Consider the following 21,083-nt stretch of genomic DNA (forward strand, 5'->3'; position numbering starts at 1 on the left):
TGCCGGATATCCAATATCTCTCTGTGTCCGCGCCGTGATATCCAAATAGTGCCATTCTCTAGATGAGGGGAAAGCATGTCCATTTTCCCCCTCAGTAGTCCCCTTCATGAGCGTGGATATTCGTGTTCCACCGGCCAAGACCAGCACTTGCTCAAGGCCGTACCAAATCTGTTTGCCCGTGTCTCATGAAATCCCCGTTTCCTTCATTGCCCAAACACCAAGAACACCCCATACCCAAACCCAACAGAATAACTCCCAATGCAAAAAGGGTCAGCATCCAAGAAGACCATCACGGTCAGCTCGGCACCACCTGCGCCGTCTCAGGGTCACTATTCCCAATCCCAGCCCTCCTCTCCCTCCTCTCCACCTCCCTCGCCCTCCTCCTCGCCCTTCTCCGCCGCTGCTGCTCCGGCCCGCCCTCCTTACACGCGTCGACGCAGTGCATGGCCATGTACAGGAAATGCAGCACCGCGGCGATGAGCTGCAGCCACATGTACCACGGCGCCCACGTCTCCTTTTCGACACGCAGCGGATCCTCGCGCCAGGCGCGGTACTCGCGGTCCGGGCTCCCCGTGCGCCAGCCGTTGAGGATGATAAAGTAGAAGAAGGCGACGAGGCCGAGGACGAAGAGGACGAAATCGCCGACGACGATGGCGCCGGTGCGCATGCGGGGGGATCTGGTGGGTTGAGTTTGCGAGGGTGACCATTTCGGCCATGGAGAAGATTATGCCTGAGACGGACTTTTTTTGGGAGGGGTGATTAGTATCCATCTAGTCTTACATGGTGAACAGAATGATGCATGTGAAGCTTACTGTGACGTATCCGAGCGGGAAGTGGAAGCCATATCTCGATAGCGTGATGAGAGCGGCGAGGACGCACACCTCAAAGACGACGAGGGTTAGGCGGAGGCAGAACTGGAGGATGCCGTAGAGGGCGGGGATACGCGGGCGCGTCATGCTGGGGAGGGGTTGACGGCGGCGAGGGTATTTCGCCTCGATCGCGAGGTTGAGGTTGCGGGGGTGGCCTCTATCGTGGAATCATGCGCCGGGGGTTGACCAAAATGTTTGGCTTGATTGTGATTTTAAACTTGAGAGCTCAGCTCAGCCCCCCGAGTGCGGTGGCACAGCCGGCTTTCGTTCGGTCGGTCGGGATCGGGATTATCGTCGATGTCGAGAGTGGTGGAATCGCAACGGCGACGGCCTCGGCGGTTGGTAACGGCGGATGGGCCGGCCAAAGAATGAGATATTAGGTATCCTTGGATTTCCTTCGGGGGGCGGCGTCTAGGCGTCGATTTTCTTTGCGTAGATTGAAAGGATCAGGTGGTTTGCCGACACAAGGGCCTGCGACGATGGCCCGTTCGAGGGGAGAGAAAGAAGGCAAAGTCAAAGGTCAGAGGTTGGGAAGAAAGGAAGAAGAAAGAAGTCAGGAAATGGACAATATTGGGCGGAGGTTGGGAGAGCTGTCGTCGAGTTGATTCGTTTGGACTTTCTTTGGAGCTTTTTCTCGCATTCATACGCCCCAACCAACCACCATACAGAATGAATGCTCCCCTGGTGTGGCCCGCGGGGGGTTGCTTGGCGGCGGTGGTTTTCTTGAAGATTTGAGCAAATGGAACACGAAGAAAGCGGGCGGGCGCAATCGCTACAGAAGGGCAGGTCGAACTACTGCGAGATTGTGGGTTTCCAGCCGTTGCTACCGTCCTTTTTCTAAAAGCTCTGCAGGATGATAGGAACAATGGAGTGTGGATGGGTGGGTGAGTGGTCGGGTTTCGAGGTAAGGTGAGGGTCGTAGGTATCCGGCCGGGATAAGCGGTGTAACCGATCCAGCAGGTTGTGTCTATGAAGAAATCCCAGGATTTCAACGGTGAGAAGAAGAGGAAGGGAAAGGGAAGAAGGAAAGAAACCACAGGCAGCTCTGACTGGACACGAGATTTGCGGGGGTTTGCTGAGGATTGGAATAGAATTGAGAAAAAAAGTAGAGAGGACGGGATGCAAATGGATGCCCGCCCGCCTTAATCCAGAATGGAAAGTCGAAAAGGAACAGCGCCAAGCATGTCCAGAGCAAGGGTGGGCGCAATCCAGGATGGACAAACGCAATGGGTGGGTGGGAGAGAGAGGGAGAGAGACGCAAGCCCGAGGGGTTTGGGGATTTGCAGACACTCAGCTCAGAAAGAAAGAAAGGCACAGAGGTCAGATGAGGGCCCAGATCAGAATCCATTGACGATGTTTGGACGGACGGGGCACGGGAGGGAGAGGAATTGGACCAACAGTCAACTCTCTTCTCTCTCCCTAATTCGCCTCTTGGACTGTCCCTCATGCATCCATGCGTTCGCTGGTAGTGTTGTCCGTCTTTTCCATCTCACAGGCCCCAATGGCAGACACTACTACAACTCACAACACTCTACTGCGTAGTACAATGTCAACTGCGTCCTGCGCTGCTCGCCGGGTGGGCTGGGCTGTGCGGCGCGGCGCTGCATGAGAATGGGCAAAAAAAAAAAAAGACAAAATGGGGGGTTCCGGCCAATATGCATGCGACGGCGTGGTCGGGGCAGGTCCTTGGAGTACACAGTAAGGTCCATCCAGGAGAAACCCTTTTTTTCCCCCTTCTCATGGATGATGGCACTGTCCTTGAGCCTTGTATGAGCATAGTCTCGGGGGATTGCCAATATATAAGCATTGAATTCCATCAATGATCGTGTATCGTGCATAGTTTCCATGTCTAGACTCAACCTGACAGACAGACAGACGAAGAAACGTCAAGCTGCCAGAATTTAGAAAAAAGATAGTTTCAACGCCTAAAACGCCATCATTCCTCTTCCCTCTCCTCCCCCCCACCGACCCTCGCCTACGGCCGGTCTTTGGTTTCCCACCCCTTGGCGGAGTCGCGGGAAGATCCCGGATTGTCTCTCCCCGCTATGAACTCCCCGATGGACCGTGGTAAATTACTCCGTAGTCCGTACCAGGCCCTGCTGCGAAGAGGCTAGCACGGTGCCGTAGGTAGTGTAGTGTGTACCCGTACCTTACCTAGTCTAACCCGTCGGTAGGGCTTTGTTAGGGGCCAAGACTCGTACGCCCGAGGCATTGACAACCCGTAGAGTAGCAATTTGGCCAATTGCTCAAGCGTTGAAAAGTGCTCAAAGCATTCGAAAAGCAGTAGTAACATAATCAGCTAGAACCTGCTGGCATACATACTATGTAGTAGACCAGATTCCATTAACAGCTGAAAATTGTTAGTGACGTTTGCTTGGCAAACGGTAACCGGCAAACGGACCGGACGGGGGAGCTGGGGGAGCATCCCATCGGACCAAGAAATGCCATTGCGTCATCCCATCAACTCACCCCAGCGTCGCAACGAAACGATGTCACAGGAAACACAAACGGTCTAGGTCAAAACGTGAAAAGGGAACGCATTTATCGACCCTTAATTCTTTCGTCAACGCACCTTGAGTTGACGACGTCTCTTATTGCCTCCAACTAAGCTCAATAAAAGCTTCGTGGGAAGATGTTGAAGGGGAGGACTGCAAAGAACTGTACATGAAATTGCACACCCAATATGATGATCAAAAAGCAGGGTCCTTCCATAAATAAATCAGTGGCGCACCCATCCAAGTTTCCTCCTAGCCAGCCCAGTTTCTGCTGCCCCCACATCGCCACCAGTGACCAACTTCACGGAGTACAAATTCACAGTACTGTGTACCTACCTAGCAGTAGCGTACTGATGGTACGGACACTCAAGATCAAGACCAAGAGTCTCCAACGGAGAGAAACTTTCGAAGAGTTACGCCTCTCCCGTCAAGAAAGCGGGCCAGCCAATTACTCCGTCAGAAAATGACCATCGGGTTATGAGATCAGATGGGGGGGCACACCATTGCGGCTCACGGCACGTTCCCTTTCTGTCTTTGCCAACCAGTAGAACCTAGTACTAGGTCCCAGTCCAGTCCAACCTCACAGAAACGTAACAGGAGTGGAAGAATGCGGCAGGCTAGAATGTCACTCGAACCCACAATGAGGCTCAAACGGCACCCGCCGCAGGAAACCTGGCCAGAGCCCGGCGCGCCTGGAAGATGAATCCGGTATATCAAGGCATCTCCACCAAGGGAAAACCAGAGTGCCAGAATACCAAGACGGTTTACACGGCACTCATGCGGCACTTGGCCCGGAAAATCACCCCCACAAGCCCTCTCTGCTCTGCCTGCCCTCACCTGCTCTGGACTCATTGAGCTCTAGCACTGACGTCAAATTCCCCGGTATTTCTGTATGCTTCTTTTTTTCCCGGGGTCGGGAGTGTGATGCTTGGTGATGTACTTTGACTGGAGAACTGCCGGCCGGTAGTGGGTTTTGACGTAGATGAGCAGACCGTTGCATGGAGACGTGGGCTTGAAAGGACGGTCGTCGCAAACAGGTTGACGGCGCTGTCGATGACTGACGTCGACGCGTTCCTTGGCCACGATGACGGACTTGTATGAAGACAGGAGAGCAACTCCAAGTATAAAGACAATTGCTTCGGAACGCTTCAAGGAGGCCTTTCCTCTCATCATCAAACACAACTAAACCCACAACTATAATCCCATCTGAGTATCACTCATCGATACCATACAAACTATCCTCCAAGACCTCACATCCTCAAATCAACAAAACCACACTCTTCAAGACCCTCCACCCCAAGAAATCAAAATGCACGGCGGAAGACACGAAAACTACGGCTCCAGCGGCATGGGCGGCGGCTACAACGACGGCCCTAGAGAAAACTACGGCGGCGGCATGAACAGCGGCATGGGAGGAGGCATGGGCGGCGGCGGTGGCTACGGAGGCGGCCGCGAGAACATGGGCGGCGGCGGTGGTATGAGCGGTGGCATGGACGGAGGCTACGGAGGCGGTGGCCGAGACAACTACGGTCCCTCCGGCGGCATGGGAGGTGGCCCGGGGCCCCGCGATAACTACAACGGCGGAGGCGGTATGGGTGGTGGTATGGGCGGTGGTGGCGGCTACGGCGGCGGCCGTGAAGAGTACGGCCATTCAGGTGGGCACTCTTCCCACGGACGTAAGTTTTATCCCCCCTTTTCCCAATTTCCCTCTACATGATACAGCAAAGCTGACACCATCACAGGCCGTAACAGCTACGACCGCCGCGATAGCTACGACCGCCACGACAACCACAGCAGCCACGGCAGCAGTCACGACAGCCACAACAGCAGCAGCGGTGGTAGCGGTGGAGGTCTCCTCGGCGGGTTCCTCGGCGGCGGAGGAAACGATAAGAAGGAGGAGAAGAAGAGCGAGGGGTTCACTGACAAGTTGATTGATGGTGCCGCTTCGTACGCCAAGAAGAAGTGGTAAACCCCGATAGAGCATCTTTGACAAAAAGTCTGAAAGATGAATGATGTAACGAATACCTCTTGTATTAGTAGTCCGGGCCTACACCATGGCCTGTAGTAATAATTCCATGATTATTCCAAATATTGCTAGATACTTGTCGTGGTTGGATGTTTTGCTTTACTTACGCGCAAGCGTTCGCATTGGCAAGAGCACCTTGAGTCTCTCCAGATCCTCATTCACGTAGCAAACGTCCAGAGTGTTCGACAAACTCGAGTCACAACATCCGTCAGACATCATGGCTAAACTCTTTCAGAGTCCAAGTCGTTGTAGAATCTTGAGCGAATTATCGCATCTCATTCAAATCTGCCAAAGAAGTGGCCTTCGGGCGATTTTCTTTCCCGGTGAATACTCTTGTTACATACATGCCCTCAAAAACGCCAAGTTTCATCCTCTCTCGTCAATCAAAAAGAGGTTTGCTTCCCCGAAATGTCCACTCCTAACGGAAGGTAACCCCCTTCCAAGCCTCTCGATAGTATCCAGAGACACTGCTTAAGAAGTCAAAAGGATCACCAAAAACCAAGGGCTCTCTCCCTCCTCTCGCAACAGGTACGGAGCGAGGTTTTGTAAAAACCCAATTTCCCTTTTTTTTTGCCCACCTTCCAATTCTAATCTGGGGTACCACCTCCCAATGCTGATGCAGGTTATCCGAAGTAAGGCGAAACAAAAGAAAGCCCCCAGTAAGGGGTTGAGCAGGGCAAGTTCGAAGAATCAGTTGCAGGGCCTAGGAGAGCTCAATACCACAGGGCGTTCTCGGTAAACTCCGATGACAAGAGGTGCAAGAATGCTCTGGGTGATGCCCCCTTTGCCGAATGTACAGGTCGAGGCCAAGAGCGTCGAGGGATAGTTCAGTATGTACCAATTGCGGGTTCGTCGCCAAATGAAAAAGTGGTCAGGCGTCAAGCCGCTGGCGCGGAATGCACCTCAGATAAGCGGGTGCACATTGAAGATCGCACGTCGGGGGGCGCTCACTCCTCCTTCTTTGGCTTTTCCGCATCCTCAGCTGGCTGCTTCTTGTCTTCCTCAGCCTTAGCCTTCGCCTTCGCCTTGCCCTCGTTGTACTTTGTCATCTTTTCAGACATGTACCGAACGGAGCGGCCGACGCCTGCAGTAAAGAAGCCCTTGATCGACTGGGCGGTCGCAGGCCAGTTTACAGTCTGGCGAATGACCTTGCGGATGGACTTTTGCAGCTCCTCGGGCTCGTCTTGGACGATGCGCTGCTCGAAGCCGCCTCCCTCGCGACGCTTGAAGCTTACGGCGTCCTCGTCCTTGGAGGCATCCATCATGGCCTTGAAGTCAGCAGTCGGGACCATGAACTTCTTCTGGTACTGGAAGTAGAGGCGTGAGCGGAAGGCCTTGGGCAGGCGGCGGACCATGTTGCCGCGCTTAATGGGATCCATGTCCTGGTACATGGCGCCGTCGTACCCGGCGTCGGCGACATGCTTGCTCTGCTGGTCGGCTCCGTCGGCGAAGTCAACGTTGGGGAGAGTATTGAGAAGCGGGCCATACAACTTGCGGAAGGAGACCATGTTGTTGTCTACAATGTTGGAGATCTTGCTCTTGTTCTCGGTGGGGAGAGACATGCGCGGGTCGCCGAGGTAGGAAATGCCGGCAATGGTCGAGAAGAGCTCCTTCTCGGTGAACTTGGGGGGCAGAAGCAGAAGAGCAGTGCGGACCGCCGAGATCAAGTTGACTTGGTTCGCGAGGCGAACTCGGGGGTGATCACGCAGGATCTTAACCGGCTTGTGAAGTCTTCCCGCGAGGTACAGGTTGTTCCAGGTCGAAAGGTCGGTACAGAGGTTGTCGATGGACGTGACGCCATATTTGATGAGCATGCCCTTCTTGGTGACGTAGGGGTTGAAGTAGACGCCTGCGCCCCAGCGATCCTGGGTGGTAGAGACGAGGCCCGACCCGAAGCTGGCCAGACCAGAGTAGTGGTCACGGTGCTGTCTGATGTTGAGCGAATGCCAGTGCTGGGTGTGAGTGACACCAAAGATGAAGTCAATCATCTTGGGGCCCCCCTTCTGAACCTCCATCAACGAGGGGGACGGCTTTGGGTGGACAGCGCGAAAGTCCTCGTCCGACACGGAACGGCTTGCCTTGGACTGGGGGAAGACACCCGAGCCGTAAGCCATGGCGTACATGATGGGAGCGCGGAATTCCCGGACAACCTCGGTCAGGACCTTTTTGAACTCGGCGTTGACCTCCATGTGCTGGTTGATACCAAACTCCTTGTAGGGGAGTTCCTCGAAATCCTCAATCTTGGCATCAGGGTGCTCCTCCCAGTTGTCCGCCGAGAGAGTCGGACCTGTCCTCTCCTTCTTCTCGCGGCCCCAGTGAAAGTTGATCGCAGAGCCACGGTGAGTGTAAGGAGGAGGGCTGTCCTCCTGCTTGTTCTCACTGGCCGCATTCTCGTCCTTTTTGCCGGCGTCCGCTGAATAGTGGCGAGCTGGGTGGGAGAAGCTCAGCGCAAGGCCAGGCGCGGCCACGGTTCGAAGCGCCTGGCTGGGGTTGCCTCGGAGCTATCCTGCGCATCAGCCACAGTCGTCCCTAGCTTATTCGCAGCTTTCTGGAGAGGATATGGGGCTTACCAGAAGGCGGGAGAGCGTCATGATGGCGACTTGCGGTTTATGGTGCGATTTTGATGTTATTGATCTTTCGGTGGTCGATTTTGGGTTGAAGGGAGAAAGAGCTGAAAGGGGAGAGAAGCAACAGTTTCCAGGCTACCTGTGATTTCCACCTGCTCAAAGGAGACTCAACAATTACCTCAAAAGAGGCGGGCACGCTGATGTTCCCCAGGCGAGAGCAACTGGTTGGAACCCAGTTCGGCTTAGATTGAGTCGTCAAGCTTAGTCGTCGCAGCCAGGCTCGGCCTTGTGCTCAATATGCCAACCGGCCCAGCAGCAGGCTCTATTATCCAAAAATCCAACGATAATTCTCTGTGTCTGAATCGAGAAGCAAGGATGAGTGAACGTTGATACGCTCTTGCCAAGGGGATCGCAGTGGCTTCGAGCTCGGTTGTCCCGGACAATGATTCTCGTGCTGAGTAACGGCCCCTTTCGTATGCCCCAATTGGCCGAGCTTCTCCTTCGCAAGCGGTTCGATCGAGGAATCGGAATGGTGGACGTCTAGGCTCGGGAGGTCGGCTCGGCGTGGGCGTTTCGGGTGTTTGGTTGGGGTTTGTGGAAGGGGGGTAATCCGGAGGTTGAAGCTATCGTTGAAATCTGCTTCTGAGCACCGGAGCTTGGGAGAGCACAGCAACGCTTAGTCGCAAGGGCACGGAGCGGATCCTGGTCCATGCCGCCGCCAAGTCAGGAACAAGCTCCCACCACATGTGGGATATGCCCATCACGTCATGGTGCAGCTACTCCCTGTCGCCCAAAATACCCCAGTACTATGCTCGTACCTGTTCTCTACCCGTTTGTTAGTTTGAGCCACAGGACCACTGGTCTAGAGTCTTTGGTGTTTGTCTTACGCTATCTAGAAGTCTCAGGCAGCTGGACAATGGTGGAACTGAAAGGCCATGTGGGATGCCTGCTTGGTGAGTGTTTGATGAGAATAATACAGCTCGTCTTTGCCGCATGATGGCCCTTGGCTCTTCCCAGCCATGGAATTGATGGGCAATTGGCGAAATCGGGTTTTGTTTTTCTGGATAGATGACAACCTCACCTGAAGGTGCCGGACTTGGTGATGTTGTCATTCTGCATGTCTCGAAAAGTCGTGGGAATTCTACGCATGAGGTTTGGAAGAAGGTTTGGGAAATGGCTCTGCCTAAGGCTGGGAGCAAAGGACAGGCCAAGAGAGCGAGGTATCTACGTTGAAAAGTAGCAGGAGAAAACCGTCGTGATGGGGAAGGAACGATTTGAAGCCTTTTTGTTCTACAGTCGGCGGGGGAAAAGATAGACAGCAACATCCTCACTACATAATCTCAACCTACCTTACAGCTAAGGATACACTATCAACTTTTCTCCGCTCCAAAATCCAATTCGATTCGTGCTGTAATTCAACACTGCACTTCATCATGTCCAACATCATAGAACAAGATGAAGACTTGAGAAGGGCGCAAGAGATCGGCATGCTGCTCAGGAAGAGCCAGCGACATCCCTCCCGTGCCTCACCGCGGGGTACAGCGACACCACGAACAGCAGGGCCCTCCATGCTACGTCACGTGACTACATCCCCAGCATCCCCGGCCGTCAACAACCGCCAAAACATTGGCCGATCTTCAGGGCGCGTTGAGAAGTCGAGGAAGCTTCTTCGACAAAGCACCGGCGCAATGAGGTCGCATACCCCTTCGGGCGACCCTCCAGGGAGGCGCGCCTCTGTTACAAACCGTTTCCGCAATAGCACCGGCGGGAGCGCTCTTCCCAGACCTCATACTTCCTTGAGAGAATCCAGAGTACGCTTGGTTGCCTCTAGTAAACAAAAACAAAGACAAACGTTGGCCCGCTGACAACGAGAGTTAGACTTTTCGCGCAACACAACCAACATACAACCTATTCACCGGCGGCGATGCCAACAGCAGGCCAGGCTCGCGCGCAAGTCTCGCCGCCCCCGACTCCGTCCGCGCCTCATCCCACGAGAGCTCAAAAGAAAACATGGCGCCCCCCGATGCCGCCGAGTACGAGTCCCAGCGCCAGGTCATTGAGGAGCTCAAGGCCGAGCTGGGCACCCTGCGCTACACTATCAGCACCTTTGAGCAGGAGAAGCAAATGGCCGACGCCCGACACAATGCCGAGCTCGAGGACCAGCGCCGCCGCGCCCAGGCCGATTTCACGGCGAAACAGGCCGCCGAGAGTGAAAAGTCCCAGGCCGCGCGCCAGCTGGAGAATACCCAGAAGGAGTTGAGCGATCTCCGCGAGAACATCGCACAGGAAAAGACGAGCCTAGAGAAGCGTGCGCGCGACGCGGAAGAGGAGGCCCGTCTATTACAGGAACAATTGGAGGACTTGTCAAGCTCAAAAGACGAAGCCGCGCGCATCAATGAGAGAAAGACAATCGACCTCGAAATGCAGCTTCAAGCCGCCCAAAAGTCAACGCAAGAGCTCGAGCAAGAAAGCCAGGCCCGTGAGGCTGCTCTCCAGCAGATCCAGTCCCAGCTCGTGGATAAGGACAACCACGTAGCCGACCTCGAATCTGAAGTCCTCCGCCTCAAGGCCCAGACCGGCGACGCCGACACCATGGCCATCATCAAGCGCGAGCTCTCAGAGCAGGTCGCGCACATCCGCAGCCTCGAGGCCACGAACCGTGAGCAGCTCTCGGAGCTGAAGCACCTCCGTCAAATCCACCGGGCCGTCGAGGTCGTCGAAGAGGAGAAGCGATCCCTTCAACGCAAGCTCGAGACCGCCCGGTCCCTCGAGACGGAGCTCGCCGAGGCACACATCCAGCGCCAGCGCCTCGAGGACGAACGCATCGCCTGGACGGGCTACCTGGCCAGTACAGACAACGGCAGCGGCGATCTCGAATTCGACTCCCCTGAGGCCGTCGCCCGCGCCCTCGTCGAGCAGCGTTATGAGAACGCCGCCCAGCTCGACAAGATGGGCTCTCTGCAAGCCGAGCTCGCTGCGCAAGAATCCTCAATCAAGTCCTGTCAGGAAGAAGTCACTACCCTCAAGTCCCAGCTCGCCGAGGCGCGGTCCGCCGCAACAACACCACAGAACGTCGACAAGACCCGCCTTCGCACCGAGCGCCAGCGCGTACTCGCCATCAAGGAGGTGGAATACCTCCGCGCCCAGCTCAAGACCTTTGACGCTGAAGACGAGGCCTTCCAGCCTGAGGCCGTCGACGAGACCCGCGCCCGTCGCATCCAAGAGCTCGAGGACCTTGTCGACAAGTACAGAAGCGAGGTACAGGCCCTGCACACGGAAATGTCGTCCATAGAAGCAGGCAAACTACCCGCCGCAGCAGACCCAACGCCAGCGGCCGGCACGAAGCGCCCGCGCGACGAAAACGACGACCCCTCGGCCGCGCAAGAACAGCTTGGCCTCCTCACACGCAAGAACCGCAAACTCCAAGACCAGCTTGCCGCCGTACAAACCCAACACGCGCTCACCCAAAAAGAACTCGCCGTCACGCAGGACCAGCTCAAAGCCCTCAAGACGCAATCCAAAACCCGCGTCCTGTCTCTGCGCTCGAACCCGACGTCAGACTACGAAGCCATCAAAGTCGCCAAACTCAAAGCCCTTGAGCAGGAGAACGCAGACCTCCTCGCGCAACTCAACGACAACGAAAACGTCGACCTCGTCCCGCGATCCCAGCTCGACGCAGCAGACCGCCTGGTGGAAGAAGCCCGCGCCGAGACCGCATCTGCCCAGAAATCAGCCAAGCGCCTGAAGGAAGTCTGGTCCAAGAAGTCCCTCGAGTTTAAAGAGGCCATCTTTTCTACGCTCGGCTGGACCGTCATGTTCATGCCCAACGGCAAAATGCGCGTCGAGTCGACGTTTTACCCCTCCCAGACGGACGAATACGAAAACTCCATTGTGTTTGACGGCGAAAAGGGCACGATGAAGGTCGGCGGCGGGCCGAGGAGCGCCTTTGCCCGCAGAATTGGCGATCAGATTGGCTTCTGGGTCAGGGAGAAGGGGTGTATTCCTGGATTTTTGGCGGCGCTGACGTTGGAGTTTTATGAAGAGTATTCGAGGAATCAGATGCAGACGGAGTAAAAAAGAAGAAGGAATGACGACGGAGCTTGCTGAATGCTGCGTATCGTTTGCCACGGGAGAGAATACACGGCAGACAGAGGTCCGGGGAGAGGGAGATACGAGAGCGGAGTTTTCTCGCGTACACATGGCGAGACAGCGAGAACGCTAGTCATCACGACTTACATTTTTACTCCTACTACCTAGCTAGCTAAGACGTGGCGCGACGGAAGATGAGGAGTGTGGAGAGAGAGAGAGAGAGAGAGAGAGAGAGAGAGAGGAGAGGTATAGCCTCGAATGGGAGGCTGGCTTGTACATGTTTTGATATCACGATGATACCTCCACCTCACACCCTACAGATGCGGTATTGAGGGTTTCAGATGCTTAACGGATAGTTATCCATATTGATACTATGGCTTTTTTTTTTTTGTTCATACACGCTATTTGCGCTTTGCACTTGGCATTTCACACTCCATTGGTCAAGTCACACGAGGAAAGGCACACCTGGTATCTTGGAACCCTCTCTTCTTCTTCTTCATCATATCGGTACAGAAACTACCTACAAGCCCCCCTACAAAAAAGTCCGTCTCCGTCATCAAAGGGATGATTCCATAACGAGATCATACTCCTCGAAAATCCAACACCAGAAAGAAGATGGGGAGGTCAAAATTCAACAAGTGACTGACCAGACAAAATGATTATCCGGGGGGGTGTCTTCTTTTCCTCTCCTGCCATGCGCTCGCTATGTAAAATGGTCTGTCTTCCAATGGCAATACAAAGTCTCTCACTTTGAACGGGTATGTACACCTCGCACCACATATTCCTCATTAAAAAAGTCCATGGCTGCAAAGATTACTTGGCCTCGTACTTGCCGCTGGTGATCTTCTTCACCAAATTCACGTCCACCCACTGCTGATCAGCTGGCAGCGCTGGCGAGGTCGGGTTGTCGTCGGCAAAGGGATCGGCATCTTCATCCTTGCCCTTGCCCTTGGTTTCTTCCAGTCGAGAAATGGTGATGCCGCTACCCAGTGTCTCCGGGGTGAGCTCCCAGCGGGCTTCAATATGGCCAGGCTTGGGTTCCGCGTTTTCGGCCCCCACAATACGGCACACAATCTTCTGTGTCTCGTTTGTGAGTGTCAAGTCGCCCAAGCGCCAGTATACCAGGTGCTTGTCCTTCAAATGCGTTCCTGTTGGCTTTGTCTGGGCGCCCGAGGCCTTGGCACCCTCGTATGTGGCGACAAATACGACGTTCTGCAGTGTAACAGGAGCTGTGAGATTGCTTGCGGGGTTCAGGGAGTACTGCAAGAGAAGTCCGAGCTTGTCACCCTGCGGCTTCCAAGCCGGGCGGATCAGCAGGGGAACTTGCGCTGCCAGACTGGAGCCGTCGGCATCCCCAGCGTGTACTCTATACGTAAACGCCGTAGATGTTTTGTTGAGATGCGACACGTCCAGATTGAATTCGTCAGACTTTCCGGGGCTGTTCTGAACAAAGATGCGGTTCGGTCCAATAACTTCAAGGCTGGGGAAATTGTTGATCCTGATCGTCTCATGTTCTGTTGAAAGTTAGCATCTTTCATGTTGGCAAAATGGAAGCTTGACTGACCTTGCGGGGCATCACCAGTTGTGTGATAGGCGAAAGCGATTTCACCGTGAACCTTGGCGCTTTTGACGGTTCCATCTTCAAAGGTTGCCGATACCGTTTCAATAACGGAGGCATTCAGTCCAGGCTGGTGCATTTCGGGATGCTTCAGGTGCGCGAGGCTCACGAGGGAGTTTGCTGAGCGGATCGACTGCGTGTCTGACGTTGCGGCGATGCTTGCCTCGGACGTGAGGGCAGCAACGGTCGTTGGCTTGGATGACTGGCTCGGCAATGATGGCGACGTCGGGAATGGGTTTTCGTTGGTGAGCTCGGGTTCGGGCAGGCTAGGGGGCGGGACGTAGATGGTATTTCTCACGTCTCTCCGTCCTCGAACAGTTCCTAGCTTGCGTGACGGGGCAGCCATCTGGGTCAACGTGTTTGCGACATTCGACATGGCAGCTTGCTTCGCATCGGCATCCTCCTCGGCGATGGGCGAGCTCGCAATGTTCAGCTTGAACATCTGCTCGTTCTCCTCGGCAGCCTCGCGCTGAGCTTGAGAAATTGGATCGTTATCGGGTGGCCGGATCGTGAAGCCTTCGTCGTCCTTAGCTTGAGAGTCTTTGCCCTGTGACGGGGGAGGACCAGGTGGAGGCGCAACATCCAAAGCATCGGTGTCGTGGTTTCCGTTGACGGGACCAGCAGAAGAACCCAACCGAGCACTATCCGATGGGAAGTTGCTGAAGCCGTTGGTGCCTTCATGGAGCGGTCCGTCTGTCCCGGAGGATTGAGGTGGTCTGGGAGAGTCGGGTGTTTCGGGAAGAGCGGAAAGGCGGTTGTTCGTCTCGTTCAGGTTGTTCGATGATGCTCGTGGAGAAAGCCCGGGGCGAACGTGAGTGCTGCTATGACTGCTGCTGAGGCCTCGGCCGAACGAAGGAACACCGCCCTTGCCGGGAGAAATCTGACCGAACCCGCCGTGGACGCTCTGTCGTCGGCGACCGAGCATCGTGCCGATACGGCTTCGCAGCTTCGATTCTGCGCTCAATGTTAGTCTCCCAATCTCTGGACAACATCATATAGGGCAACATACCACTCTTTCCTTCCCCTAGACCGGAGTGTTCGCTTGCATCATCGTCGTGGTGGCCGAGACTGCTGGGCGGCGGTGGAGGTGGTGCCAGAGTCTGGCTCGTGGGGGCATTGGATGATTGTCTAGACGCCGTGGCCCTCTTCTCCAACCTCGGTCTGCCAGACAGAATCCTTTCCTTGAAGCTTGCGATTTCCTGTTCAGTGCTGATCTCCAGCATGGAAGCCAAGGTGTCGGCAGCGCGGCTCTGGTTTCGTTGCGCCTGGTCACTTTCGTGGGTCTCGTATTGCGTCAGCAGGTCGCGCAGCTGGTTAACGCGTTGCTCGTCAAGGGCTTGGAGGGTCTCGAAGATGAAGGGAGCCTGCGAATCCCACTGCTGGGTGGTAGACTCCAGTCTCGCCGTGGCATCTGCCATCTTCTGGGCGTTCGTCTTCGGGCCTTTCCGAGCCAAAGCCTCGGTCTTTTTCTGAGCATCCTCGAGGTCTCGGGCCATGGAAGTCAAGTTGGCGGTGATGGTCTGCATGTTCTGCATTTCCTTGCGGGACTGGAAGTTGCGCAGGGGACCCTCGACATCTTTTTCGAGTTGGCTCGCGAAAACGTGGTGGGAGTGGGCAGTTGAGTCGACGGATTGGAGGATTTTGTCCCATGGGCCGGAAAAGACGCTACATAGTTTATCAGTATACGGTCCTGCTCCTGAGAGTCAAATGCAATGGTTGGGCAACCTACCCGAGCTCAGACGAGCTGTTGGGGACCTTGAAGGCGAGCAATTTTTTGAGGCTCTGGACGTATTGATCTTCGACTCGGCGGCGTTCCTGAGGAGAGGTATTGTTCAGCATGAGATGGTCCTGTGCTGTCGCATTGTAGTCATTGTGGGTGGTGCCTTACCTGCAACCAGTCTGCGATCTCGGTATTGATCTTGTTTATTCTCTTCACACGATCGGTAAGGACGTTCACGGCCTGCATGGGCTGGAGGTGCTCCTAAACAAAGGAAAATAACAGTCAGCAAAACAAGTCGCAAACAATGCGCTCCTGCCATGACTGAGGTGGATCGTGGAAGGCCAGCCCGACCTCGGCTTCTGCCCGGTAGGAGGGCCTTTCCAACCGCTGGGGGAAATAGTGACGGATTGACGGGAATGAATGGGGGAGGAGGGGGGGGAACATTACCAGCATGGCCGGGTACTCGGCCCTCGCGAGATCATCCATTGTGTCTAATTAGTGCGGCGCGCGCAAAGTCATGTACGATGAATGCAAGCAACGAGAGGAAAGGCGCGCATAGCGATGCTGTCTATGATGCGGGAAAAGGTGTGGGCGAAGTGAGGAACATTCGCATCGTGGGAAAGTCGTGAGGTGTGAGGAAGGTGGGTTGTCCTGCGAGACGGCGGCGGCGGGAATTGAGTGGATGGTTGGAATGGTCCAGTTGGATGGTGGATGGATGGAACAATAAGGCAGGCCAGGAAGGAATGGAATGGCGCCGCTGCTGCTGCTGCTGCTGCTGCTGCTGCCGCTGCCGAACAAGACGAAGCCCGGTCAGGCAGTCACCAGGTGCAGCAGGTGCAGACTGCAGTCGCCAGTGATGTGTGGGAGAGTGGGCCCTTTGGACTGGAAAGCCGGGAAGAACTCCTGTTACCTATCCACATTGGAAGTCACTTTACACACTCAGTACAGCTAAAAGCTACTTGCTTTCCTCTTCTTTCATTTAGTCTTGGGCTGATGATGAAGTGTGGAGAGGGCCGGACCGGGGGGCATGGGCTGGGCTGGACTTGGGATTTTCTTTGGTATGTACATTCACAGGTCGGACTTGGACAACCCGATTCATATTACCATGTACGTTGGTATGAACCTGGAATACTTGCATGTACAGCAATATCAGCATCTGAGGTCGAGGTTTACGGCTTGCCTCGATCAACGTCGAGACGCGTCAACTGCATACAAACGCACCGTGGTAAGTCCCGTCTAATGCTGCCTTCTTGCTTTAGCTTGTTCAATGCTGCTGCGTGGCCTCGACGCCTCCTTGGTCTCCCGCTGGCACCTGGGTGTCAATGTCATCCAACCTCATCCTTGAGATGTCTCACGTACCTTTTTTTCTTCTCGAATGCGTCGCCAATTGGCCCGAGTGCTGCCTCGTCGTGACCAAAGGTTCAGCGCATGTTCCACTGGCGCCAGATTTGAATTTATTGGATTCGGATGGGACAGTTGGCCCGGGAGCTGCGGACAAGGACTCATCCACAAGATTCTGAGATGCCTATCCTACTCATACTTAGGTATTGGGCTGGCAACAATAATTCGCTTCTCCTTTTTACGTTGCTTTTGTCCAGACATCCCGGTATGAGTTCTCAGTGAGAATGAGCTGGTCAGAGACAATCAGTCTCTTTTGCACAGCTCACCCATAAAGAGACAACATACATCTCAACTCCTACAGTTCCACACTGACCAACCACCCTCATCTCTCTGTGCTTTGGGTCTGACAGGGCTCCTGTCATCGAAACAGGCTAGCTTGGAGGGGACTTTTGCAGATACGTCACGCACCTTACAGACCAAGTTAGCACTCTCCTCAGCTCAAGCTGGCAACCGAGGAAGAACCCAAATGAGCCTGCCAGCAGAAGCCAGCTTCAACACGTCCTCATCTGAAGCTGACAAGGAGAACAGCAGGCAAGACATACATGATCATGAAAAAAGAAAAAAAAAGTACAGAGGCACCGCTCGTCCCCCCGATGCTGGAAACAACGGCGGCGGCGGGCTGCATAACCCAGACCACATTCCGTCAACCTTAAGCAGCTTCCCTGCCTTCACTTTGCCTTAGTCACGTTGATCCTGTTTAGCATCCCGCATCCGCTTGGGCAAGGTTCAAAGGAACGGTGCCTGTATGAGATGACGGGAAGTGCCCTGACGTGTCGCGCCCCCGCGTAAAGTCTCTGATCGAAATTCAATTTCAACCCACCTCACGGAGACCACGCCGGCGCAAGAGGGTAAAGGGGAAAGAAAGAAAAAACCATGACTGAGCCGCGCCATCCTTGCAGGTTGTCAGCTGCGCATGAAGTTTTATTTTGGCCCTTAATCCAATCGCAAGGATCTCGATCTTAAAGGCAGAACACCGCCCACAATGGGTAAGTACTGAAGAGGGAGAAAAAAAAAAGGACCTTCCTGACACGACTTGCCGGCAGCCCTCCAGGACTGCACGAAGTGAGACCCAAGAGTGGTGCGCATTAGCGCAGTAAAAGACCGTGATAATCCTTACGCCTCGTGAGGCTAAGAGAGAAGCTAAGATTGAGTCGAAGAAGTAATTAAAGACATATTTTGACGCCATGGAACGCCCTTCGTCAGGTACCCGGAATTGAGATGCCCAACCGGGCATTATGTAAGCTTACTTCTCTTCCCTTTCCTTCTTTCCCCTCGAAAAGGAGACGGCAAGTCCGCACTGTGCCTACACAGTTTCCAGCCGAGGTCCACACCAGCGGGTCCGGCCCGGACAGTCTTGCCACCGTCCCCGACTTTTCTCACACGGTACGTACTCAAGTCTGCTCTTCTCTCTTCGTGGCTTAGGTGCATCACAGGGATCATCAACGAAAGGTGCAACGACGCCTCATCCCTTCCTGTCTGGTGCTCACTAAGAATGGTCAATTGAAAGCAACGCCAGTGCGCCACCGCCAAAGTCTCGTCATCCTTGCTCGTCCACCTCACGCCGACTTCCACTTCCGTACTCGACAGTCGCCCGGTTCTCATGGCAGACAGCGACTGGAGGACGCAATTATCGGCGTCAGATCGATATGAAAACATTCAGAGGATGTAAGTCATAAAATCTTCAATTTGCATTCATGCCATACTTACACCAATTTCTGTGTAGAAAGTCCGTCTTGGAAACAGCTAGTCCCGATGCCAAAGACACGTCACAATCGGAAGCATTTTCTGTAGAAAACCAGGCTTATAAAGACTCGTCGTCCAGGGTGAGGTTGACTCCCTATCTCTTAGCTTTTGCCCGAGTTCAACGCTTACATGTCAAGGTCAGGCTCAATATGACGAAATCTGCCAGCTAGTCAGCTCAGCCAATTTGTCTCGCGCAGAAGCCCCAGCACCTGCTGATGACCAACTCGAAGATGCTGGCGTCACCATCGGTTCTTACGAAAACTGCACTTCTTTTGCAAGTGGCTTAACGTCAGAAGTCTACCGATGCAAAGATCGAGCGCTCAAGGTCATTGTGGAGACACACAACATTGAGCCTCACAATCCGCAACGCGAGGCCAAGATTCTGGCGACCTTGAAACGACCATGCATTCCACTTTTGGAAACATTCAGGGACCAAGAACAAAGATTTGTCCTAGTGTTTCCTTACAAGCCCATGACACTTGCCGATGTCATTGACAAAGGAACTATCCCGCTACCCCAGGTTAGACGTCTCTTCAAGGACATCTTTACTGCACTCGTAGATATCCACGGCCAAGGCATCATACACCGAGACATCAAGCCCGAGGCCATCTTGCTCGACGGCCCGGATGGACCAGCATATCTTTCTGATTTTGGAACGGCCTGGCACCCAGCCATGTCGATTGTCTCAGAGCCGGCCAAATCCAAGATTCTGGATATCGGAACCGGCCCCTACCGTGCGCCTGAAGCGCTCTTTGGCGATAAAGCCTACGGTCCTTCTGTCGATATGTGGGCGGCTGGGGCCATGCTAGCCGAGTGCTGTCGCAGCCCCCCAAAGCCCTTGTTCGACTCCAGGCCGGCTCATGAGGATGGCAACCAGCTGGGTTTGATTCTAAGCATCTTCAAAACTTTGGGCACGCCGACACGCGAGGCTTGGCCGGAGGCTACAAGCTTCAAGACGCCGCCTTTTGAGATGTACCGCATGTTTGACGGCCAGCCGTGGACAGAGATTCTTCCCGAGGTTGATCCCCATATGCGAGACCTAATATCGAGCTTGGTTCGCTTTGACTCCAAGAGGGCTACGGCGGAGCAAGTGAGTTGCGGAGGCCTCTTTCACCACAAGCAACTGCTTTACTGACTATGCAATAGGCTTTGCAGCACAAGTTCATGGTAGAGACTGAGCAAAGTCAAGCATAGGAAGTTACCCGACCCTCGAGGGCAACGTAATAAAGAGAAGGTGTATTTGAAGATGGGCCACCTTTAGCCTTTGGATGATTGAAACATTGTGCTGCAGGTATTCAAAGCAGTTTCTTTGTGTACTTGACCTTCATTGAGTCCTATGAGCCTCGAAGCCCTTCAGAACGCTGCGACGGAATCTCAGTATCGAAGAACAAAGGCCTCGGACTCTCTCACCAGGTATTAATGTCTGCGGTCCAGCGCGTCCCAGTCACCGAAGCGCGACAATTTCAACGTTGCCCATCTCACAATCCCACGTTAGCTCAGCCACTTCTAGCCTCACCCGCGCTTCAGAAGTTGAAGAAAGCTGCCGAGCAATGGCCCCCCCTGGCGAAAAAAGATCAAAGAATCGCGCGCCCTCTGGCCCGAAGAAAGTGAAGAACCGTAACGGCCCGAACATTGGCACTCAGAACGCACCGGACACGTCGGTTCTCGGGGACCAACCCGAAGGATCAAGACGCCAAGAGGGCTCAAAAAATAAGGGCAGAGCCATCTCAGATATGCCTAGAAGATTAGCAGGAGGCAAAAAACTCCACCACTGTGGCGCGAAAAAGCACAGAAGCGACAAGGATTGTGCGGAAGCCGGTTGTCTTAAAGAATGTTCTGAATGCGGCTTCCATCGCTCTACGTATAATGGATCCATTTGCTTGGTTTGTAGGAAAACCGAGATCCGTCTGGCACAGATAGCAGCGAGGCAGGCGGGTGGCATCGCCAACAGGGCATCACTCACCCGGCAACGGCCTACTCGCGTCACCAAAAGGGGGACGCGGCTGCGCATGGGATCCTTCGGGCGTCACTATCAGGCCGCGTGGCCCAATCGGCTCCGGAAGATCGTCTCGGCGAGGACTCTCGAGGACGTTCCCGAAACCACCGAGGCCAACATGGCTATGGACGTCTGCTCTACCCCAAGCGTAGTCGAATTTGATACGTACATGGGCGATGTCGACGACGAGTCTGATGACGAGCCCAGTCTTGCCCCTATCGACACCAGCTTGGATGGCAAGGAGGAGGAATTGATATTCAAACCAGAAAACGCGGGCCCTGTGCGTAACGAGGAGCGGCGCACCCAACGTGTCCGGGATGCCGAGGAGATTCTCAAGCTTGTTCGTGAGGGTCTCGATAGGCTGATTTGAGTGCGTGGAGGAGTGTCTAGTTAGTTTCATGGTGTTACGCGGGTTCACGGGTTGGTAGAAGTTTTACAATTTGAACATTTCGGCTCTTTGTCATCTATCTCCTGCCAACCATTTGGCATTTCTCATGCTGTGTTCCACACTCTCTAGAATGTTACTTTTTACACGAAACCACACTTTCATCTTTCTCAT

General features: G+C 54.5%; 7 protein-coding genes across 7 annotated transcripts; 4 read left to right on the top strand and 3 right to left on the bottom strand.

Moving 5' to 3' along the window:
- Nucleotides 1–295: 295 nt before the first annotated feature.
- On the bottom strand, nucleotides 296–956 carry N0V96_007265 (uncharacterized protein; the record flags this gene model as incomplete). The annotated part of the gene is made up of 2 exons (XM_065757973.1): nucleotides 296–677; nucleotides 781–956. 2 exons carry the CDS (start codon nucleotides 954–956, stop codon nucleotides 296–298), a joined length of 558 nt encoding a protein of 185 aa, XP_065613496.1.
- Nucleotides 957–4,673: 3,717 nt separating this feature from the next.
- Nucleotides 4,674–5,333, top strand: N0V96_007266 (uncharacterized protein; the record flags this gene model as incomplete). The annotated part of the gene is made up of 2 exons (XM_053191401.1): nucleotides 4,674–5,040; nucleotides 5,107–5,333. 2 exons carry the CDS (start codon nucleotides 4,674–4,676, stop codon nucleotides 5,331–5,333), a joined length of 594 nt encoding a protein of 197 aa, XP_053050963.1.
- A 1,004-nt stretch (nucleotides 5,334–6,337) lies between these two features.
- On the bottom strand, nucleotides 6,338–7,981 carry TAM41 (Mitochondrial translocator assembly and maintenance protein 41; the record flags this gene model as incomplete). Its single annotated transcript, XM_053191402.1, has 2 exons — nucleotides 6,338–7,891; nucleotides 7,961–7,981. The coding sequence occupies 2 exons, from the start codon at nucleotides 7,979–7,981 to the stop codon at nucleotides 6,338–6,340; spliced, it is 1,575 nt and encodes a 524-aa protein (XP_053050964.1).
- A 1,664-nt stretch (nucleotides 7,982–9,645) lies between these two features.
- MAD1 (coiled-coil domain-containing protein mad1) lies at nucleotides 9,646–12,031 on the top strand (the record flags this gene model as incomplete). The annotated part of the gene is made up of 2 exons (XM_065757974.1): nucleotides 9,646–9,650; nucleotides 9,895–12,031. The coding sequence occupies 2 exons, from the start codon at nucleotides 9,646–9,648 to the stop codon at nucleotides 12,029–12,031; spliced, it is 2,142 nt and encodes a 713-aa protein (XP_065613497.1).
- An 828-nt stretch (nucleotides 12,032–12,859) lies between these two features.
- On the bottom strand, nucleotides 12,860–15,870 carry SYP1 (Suppressor of Profilin deletion; the record flags this gene model as incomplete). Its single annotated transcript, XM_053191404.1, has 6 exons — nucleotides 12,860–13,560; nucleotides 13,611–14,618; nucleotides 14,674–15,329; nucleotides 15,394–15,479; nucleotides 15,553–15,645; nucleotides 15,832–15,870. The coding sequence occupies 6 exons, from the start codon at nucleotides 15,868–15,870 to the stop codon at nucleotides 12,860–12,862; spliced, it is 2,583 nt and encodes an 860-aa protein (XP_053050966.1).
- A 1,897-nt stretch (nucleotides 15,871–17,767) lies between these two features.
- On the top strand, nucleotides 17,768–19,722 carry CSK1_1 (mitogen-activated protein kinase; the record flags this gene model as incomplete). The annotated part of the gene is made up of 7 exons (XM_065757975.1): nucleotides 17,768–17,771; nucleotides 17,837–17,847; nucleotides 18,097–18,168; nucleotides 18,302–18,450; nucleotides 18,509–18,608; nucleotides 18,671–19,618; nucleotides 19,675–19,722. The coding sequence occupies 7 exons, from the start codon at nucleotides 17,768–17,770 to the stop codon at nucleotides 19,720–19,722; spliced, it is 1,332 nt and encodes a 443-aa protein (XP_065613498.1).
- Nucleotides 19,723–20,537: 815 nt separating this feature from the next.
- Nucleotides 20,538–20,894, top strand: CSK1_2 (mitogen-activated protein kinase; the record flags this gene model as incomplete). The annotated part of the gene is made up of 1 exon (XM_053191406.1): nucleotides 20,538–20,894. One exon carries the CDS (start codon nucleotides 20,538–20,540, stop codon nucleotides 20,892–20,894), a length of 357 nt encoding a protein of 118 aa, XP_053050968.1.
- Between the last annotated feature and the right edge of the window lie 189 nt (nucleotides 20,895–21,083).

Source organism: Colletotrichum fioriniae (assembly GCF_027942845.1).
Source record: "Colletotrichum fioriniae strain IMI 355084 chromosome Unknown scaffold_8, whole genome shotgun sequence".
NCBI lineage: Eukaryota > Fungi > Ascomycota > Sordariomycetes > Glomerellales > Glomerellaceae > Colletotrichum > Colletotrichum fioriniae.